This window comes from Hypomesus nipponensis, chromosome 8 (assembly GCF_054491055.1).
Source record: "Hypomesus nipponensis isolate SF chromosome 8, ASM5449105v1, whole genome shotgun sequence".
NCBI classification, from domain to species: Eukaryota; Metazoa; Chordata; class Actinopteri; order Osmeriformes; family Osmeridae; genus Hypomesus; species Hypomesus nipponensis.
In genome coordinates this window covers 6,733,138-6,740,254 of record NC_140368.1, presented here as the reverse complement: position 1 = coordinate 6,740,254, position 7,117 = coordinate 6,733,138, and the positions used below count along the sequence as shown (strand labels likewise).

The window sequence follows — 7,117 nt, the reverse complement described above, 5'->3', positions numbered from 1 at the left end:
GAAACGACCCTCCCTTGGGACTGACCTCCCTGGTCATTTGGGTAAGGAAACCTTGGGTTTTCCCTTTCCCCGGTAACCCCTGTGATTTCACCATCCAATCATGTGACTATAAATAGATGATGATTTATGTGCTAGGCTTTTCTAATTTTTCCCACCAGTGGAAGCGAAAGAATAGTGATGACAGATTTACTAATCAATCACATGAATGGTGGGTATCAAAGACAACTGAGGGTCAGGATTATTAATGCACCACAAACTAGCATATTAACCCCAAACCTGGCTGCATTCCAGTCATATATTGTAGTTTTTCTTATCTTCTCCAAATAAATGGACCTTTAATAAAACTCAGTTTTAGAAAAACATATTCCTTTTCTGCAACGTAATTGAAATAACCTTACCATAGATGTACTCAGGGAAGTGACTTTGATTATTTAACTTTTCCTTTCCGTCTTATTGTTGACAGACCCCAGGCAGCCACAAATCTAGAGGTCATCACAACTTTTGGTGAACAATTTCCAAACATCCGCATGTTAGCATGAGTAAAGGAATATTGAAGATTTGTCTTGGATTCGAGAATCAGTGGAATCAAACAGAAGGAGAGTTGATTGCGAGACAGGGAGGTGAGGGTATGGACCCTTTGGAGGTACACAATAAAAGGTTTACAGTAATCATCCAGGCTACCAATGATAAACCAAGGAGATGGTTTCACCATTAGGATGGGTGTGTGTTTGTAGCTGTGGGTCTGTTTTGTGTGTTCTTCTGTGTGTGTGTGTGTGTGTGTGTGTGTGTGTGTGTGTGTGTGTGTGTGTGTGTGTGTGTGTGTGTGTGTGTGTGTGTGTGTGTGTGTGCGTGCGTGTGTGTGTGAGTGTCTGAGTGAGTGAGTGAGTGAGTGAGTGAGTGAGTGAGTTAGTTAGTGGGAATGTGTCTATTTTGTGTGTTTACATGTGTATGTGAGTGTGTGTTTATGGGGTTGGCTAACAACATGCTCCATGTCCCTCATGGGACAGACAAGCCAGTAACAATGGCATGCCCAAGGAGATTCCCACCTGATTCCCAGCAGATCCCTGACAGATTAACGCCTCCAGAACAATGAGAAGAGAGCGGACAGTGTTTCCTATGTGTTGTGCTAGTCTGCAACACACACATCCTTGTGCACCCCTTTTCCTCAGGCTTGCGGTGTGGGCTCCTGCCACACCGTATGTTCCCAGAAACCCCCTGAGAGGGACTACCCCCCCCCCCATAACACACAAACAAAAACAGACATACAGACAGATACAGACTCTCTTTCTCTCGCTCTCTCAGGGCCCACTGACCATTTCTCACCTTACCCTTTTATCCATAAAGGGTGCTCTTATAAACGTGAAAGAATCCCTCAGATCATTCAGGTTCAAACTGTAGAACCACAAACACAGGGAACTGGGGAAAGACCCCAACCACAGTCAACCAGCCCACTTCCACGACCTTTCACAACCGTCATTTGAGCACGAGATGACCCTTGACCTTTCAGTTCTGCTATCAGTCTTGTGTAGTTCATTCTGAGGAAAATAAATTACATTAACTTGCAGCATGCATAAATAACACTTACACCATTCAAACATATATACAACACAGAAGTAATAAAACATACAGCACAAAACATCTCTGCAAATTATACTGAACACAAATGGAGACGGGGATTAAGTCTGACTTCACAAACTTCACAAACTGACATTTACATGTACTCCTTGCGACAGTGAAGGTGTGACTTCTATTTTCAGTGACGATCGCAATGAAGGAAAGGCAACAGGATTTTTTTTCTCCTCAACCCAGCACCTGTTACAGTACTTGCTCCCTCCTCCACCACCCCTTCTTTCCTTTCCTCATCCACCATTCCTGACGACACCGTCTCCTCGATGTGCCATCAGGCCAGGTGCAGGGGGATCTGACAGTATGAACGTTATGTCAGTCACAACGTTCTTTTCTTTTATCAAACTTCTTAGACTAGATTACCATTAATTGTTTCTGACGGTAACTGAGATTGATGAGATCTCATCGAAAGATAGATACGTTGCCACAAATATGAATTTATTAGATCAAATTGATCAAATTGAACCATATAATGTTGTACTCAATCATTTTTTAAATACTCTTGGTACCAACAGCACACCTTTATCTTTATAGTTATTATGCTATTGGTAACTTTGAATCTATAAATATGTGCTTCTAATTTTGCTTTCATAGCCACCTTAATAGTTAGCTCACAGTCAGCTTGAACTTAAATGATTAGCCAATTGGTAACCCTTTGGCCTCCTTTAGCAAAGACCAAGTTCATGCCTTTACAACTGTAGAGTGTCTGGGGACCTGAGCAGAGTGCTAACATATATACGTCTTCCGTCCCAGTGATTTAAACTAACACTACTGCCTCGCAACTCAACACAAAGGGAGCCAGAAATCGCATTGTGCAATTCCCAAGAAAGACGCCCACGGACATTTATACAGTGGGTCTGGCGACCAGCAACTCAACTGTGTGTCAGAACCTCGCTTGGAAGGCGGACAGTTTGTGCTGCTGCGCCAAGGACAGGAAGTGCTTGTGGAGCGACAGGAAGTGCTCACCGCTGCAGTAGCCGAGGCTGGAACTGAGATAATGCCATTGTGTAAGCAAGCCGAGTGACCTCTCCCTGAGCGCGGAGCCCAGAGGCTGGCGTCGAGAGCCTTGGCCCCCACCCAGCCCCAGACTCCCCAGGCACGGGGTGGGGGACAAGGGAGAAGGGAGTGGGGGGGCACAAGGCGTGTCGCCTCCTTGTACAGCCCCCCCCCCCCTCCCTCCTCTGGGTTGACTCTGAACCTCACCTTGTAGAGGAAATGTGGCCGCGACACCAGACTTTATGACTTCTCCCATCAAACGAAAGCATTTCTCTCTCTCCTCTCTCACACACACTGAGCAAAAGAGAGAGAGAGAGAGTCACTGCACGCACACACACACACACACACACACACACACACTTACACACACAGTCTCACTGCAGTCTCTTGGGGCTTGTGGGGGAAAACTGTATCAGGTCATCAGTGGTAAAATAGACGATGACAGTATTATAGGCCAGATCCTGTCCCCGTGCTGGGCTGGGACTGAGCAAGACCCTCCCGCCCCACCATCGCCCTCCTCCTCCTGCAACGCCCCTGGGGGGTCAGCCAGGGTTCTCTGGAGCGCCTGCTCCTGTATGCACAGGGCACAGAGGGGCTACACAGGCATCTCATGTTTCTGTCAGCTCTTTTTGACCTGTCAGGCTCTGGGAGGAAAGGCCCATGTCTGACACATTGCATCGGACCATATTTACATTGCATGATGGGAATCAGAGGACGGGCAGAGGGAAGACAGAGCGGACAGGTTAAGCCTTGCATGCACTGATAAGAAAACACGGTAGTCTGCAAGTCTGCAGGGTTCTTTCTGACCACTAGGGACACTTGGGCTGCTCAGTTTGTTGTGCTCCAAACTAATATACCAGCAGTGCTTCTTATAACCATTTGGTTTTCAAGCCCTAGGGTGGCAGCTCAGTGCCATTTACTGGACATACGAAAGAGTTGTGAATATGCAATGTTTTTAAAGAGTATTGAAACAATCTGGTAACACATGGTAACAGGAAACAAGAAGTGATTTTTGTCTAGTGAAAATTCCTATACCGTAAATTGGGTTGTGGTTGTCTTTTAGTTGTTTGTCCAACACGTTTTGAAAAAATCATAGTTTTCACTCTTCTGTCTGATCATCACCACTAGGGCCCACAGCCCGACCACAATTTGCCAAGGGCTCCTTTTCCAACATTTTCCATTAACATTTTGATTTCTAATTTTGTATAGAACATGTTGGTCTCAGGACAAGCAGCAATCACGTTAGGCAAAATCAAGTCGGACTGTTGTGTTTAAGGTGGGTTCGTGCGTATACGCACTTCCCACCACCGTTCAGTTTGAAGCCTAGTGGTTCCTCAAACGTGGGTTTTCATGTTGTAGACTACAAAGGGCATATACAATTGGTGTTTATCTAGTCAATGTCTACTCTTCCCCAACTTAGTGATGTCCCATTCACTAGCATACAGTCTCCTATACACATTTATAATCCTCAATTAACGCCGTTTTCATTGACATCATTTCGAATGTTAACGTCTGAAAGCAATGGCTGTCTCTGATGTGTTAATTGCTCTATAGATCATGTTTTGAATAGACATATACCGCCAGTTTAAAAAAACGATCATTACAATACACAAATTCAAGTTGTTCGAGTTGTTGGCTTTGAATGCTTACATCCAATGTCTATCAAACATTAAGCCATGCTGTTATGGAAAGTTAATTCATTTAACACACCCCCAAAATCGTGTGTTTTGGGGGGATTTATATTGAACCTCTAGACAAGCCAAACAGTGCTTGTCCTTTCTATCTCTCTCCAAACAAGCCGAGAAGGCGGGTTACTATAAACTTTTTACACCTTTGGCGTAGTGGGCACTCCCACCCCATTGCGATTGGTCGTCTCTGCGCTTAAAGCCTCTGAATCTTTGGTTAGGAAAGGCAGTATAGTCCCCTAGTTCTGTCTCACTGCACTGAGACCATATCGGTTTTTTTTCTCCAATTTACTCTGGAAGAGTTGAGTATTGTGAATTAAATTTGTAGCTTTCAAGTATTTCCACAGCCTGTAAGTAAACAGCAATTTTTCTGTGTTTAGTTTTTTTTTTGGGCGAAGAAAACTGGTGGTCCACAATAACTCACAGCTGGACAGAGATGAGCAGTCCCGATGCGGGTTACGCCAGTGACGATCAAAACCAGGCAAGGAGTGCGATGTCAATCATGATGCCTGGAATGGGACACGGACACTGCACGTGGCCGACAGACTCTATCAGCCCTCTCGGGGAAACCAAAGTGAAAAACGAGTCGTGTGCATCCAACTCCGGGAACCAGAATCGTGGCAAGAGTGAGCCGAGGATCCGCCGACCCATGAACGCGTTCATGGTTTGGGCAAAGGATGAGCGCAAGCGGCTGGCGCAACAGAACCCGGACCTGCACAATGCGGAGTTGAGCAAAATGCTAGGTAAGAAATGTTACTTATGTTTACATCTTGAGTTCTGTCTTATAACCAACGATGTGTTGTACCCATTAGAGATCTTTTGCATTCATATTATAGCCTATGTTTAATTTACTGCGTCTACTTCACCTATAACACTCTCGGTTTTACGCATTACACATGTAATTGCTTTTATAGCCACATTTATTATAGTAGTTTATTATAGTACTTATAGAAAAATTAACATGAACAATTCATATATCATGTATTGATATGGGTTAGGCTTGTAAGCGGTCTTATTTTAATTGGATAAACCTTTTGTGTATTATGATGTTAAACAACTTAAATTAATCAACTTAATGACCTGAACACTGTTGTTATAACCTTCCACCATTACCGACCTTAACCGACAGTGATGTTCTGAAGTTCCCTGTGTGGATGCTAAAATGGTGATGGGCTATTTTTGAGCATATCACCAGACTGCATGCCTGATGGTGCAATGTCTGATGTACAACTTTGTTCTTGATCTGCAGGAAAGTCATGGAAAGCCCTCCCTGTGACAGAGAAGCGGCCTTTTGTGGAGGAGGCGGAAAGGCTGCGGGTCCAACACATGCAGGACCACCCCAACTACAAGTACCGGCCCAGGCGGAGGAAGCAGGTCAAGAGGATTAAGCGTCTGGACTCTGGGTTCCTGGTTCACGGGGTGTCTGACCACCAGGGCGCCTCACTGGGTGGGGATGGCCGTGTCTGCCTGGAAGGACTGGGGCTGGGCTACCACGAGCACAGCTACCAGGTACCCCCACAGTCTCTCAGCCACTACCGTGATGCTCAGGCCCTGGGCGGGGGCTCCTACGAAGCCTACAGCCTTCCAACCCCTGACACCTCCCCGCTGGACGCTGTGGAAACAGACTCCATGTTCTACTCTCCGCACTCACAGGAGGACTGCCACGTGATGCCTGCGTACGCCTACCACTCACAGGGAGCAGAGTACCCACCCCAGGATCACCACACCAACAACCACCACAGTACCCCCCTCCTCCACAGACACCTTTCCCCAGCCCCTGAGCAGGCAGGCCAAGCTGCCCCCCTGCCACCATCCTTCATGGGCTGCCCCAACCCCCTGGCCATGTACTACAGCCAGCACTGCAATCCCAGTCACCCTAAACGCCACGCAGGCCACGGAGCAGGACAGCTCTCCCCCCCACCAGACTCCCACACCCACTCAGCGGACAGCGTGGAGCACATGCACCCATCAGAGCTGCTGGGGGAGGTGGACCGCAGTGAGTTTGAGCAGTACTTGAACTCATCGTCGGTCCGGGCGGACATGACAGGTCTGGCGTACGGGGCACATGAGGCCAACATGCAGGGACCCGAGAGCCTCATATCCTCAGTGCTCTCTGACGCCAGCACAGCTGTGTACTACTGTAACTACAACAACTCGTAGCCTTCCTCCCCCCGCCTGTCTGTCAACTAATACAACAACGCTCATATGTTGAACTCAGTTGTGCGTTTCTCATTCTGACACCTCTCTCTGTCTTTAATGACCTCATCAGTGCCCTCTCAAGACAACACAAATATGTGTACTCTTAAAACAGTTGGGCAATACACATGGCTATTTTGATCTTGATTTGAAAAAAGGTTTTAGTATTTCAACGGAGCAAGAGGAATAATAGTAATGTGATATCATTGTTCACACATTGACTTTCATAATCTTTTTTTGTGGGATACTCCTGAGCTGAAATATAAATGCATTTTGTTTTAATAAATGTACAGCTACTATTTCAAAGTGAATTTATATGTGTTTTATACTTTTGCACTTTTGAAAAATAAAGTTTTGAACCAAAATGTTGAATCTTGTCTTGGTTCATATGAGCTTGTTAAAATAATATTTGTATCATATGTTCCAAATAAGATCTAATTCTATTACAGGCCAGAGCTGTCTAATTAAAACAAAATAAAAAGCCACATCATTTTGATTTAAAGGTTAATCATTCTCATTACTCCGTATATTTGTATATATACTCTGTATATAAGAACATTTCTATTTCACTTAAATTACATCCAATCTTGATATTGAATACAATTCTTAAATTC

The 7,117-nt window shown here is 45.3% G+C and overlaps 1 protein-coding gene across 1 annotated transcript; it reads left to right on the top strand.

Annotated features, from left to right (window-relative positions):
* Positions 1 to 4,542: 4,542 nt before the first annotated feature.
* sox17 (SRY-box transcription factor 17) lies at positions 4,543 to 6,868 on the top strand. Its single transcript, XM_084703723.1, has 2 exons — positions 4,543 to 5,050; positions 5,557 to 6,868. The coding sequence occupies exons 1-2, from the start codon at positions 4,744 to 4,746 to the stop codon at positions 6,465 to 6,467; spliced, it is 1,218 nt and encodes a 405-aa protein (XP_084559849.1). The 5' UTR covers positions 4,543 to 4,743; the 3' UTR covers positions 6,468 to 6,868.
* Positions 6,869 to 7,117: the final 249 nt, after the last annotated feature.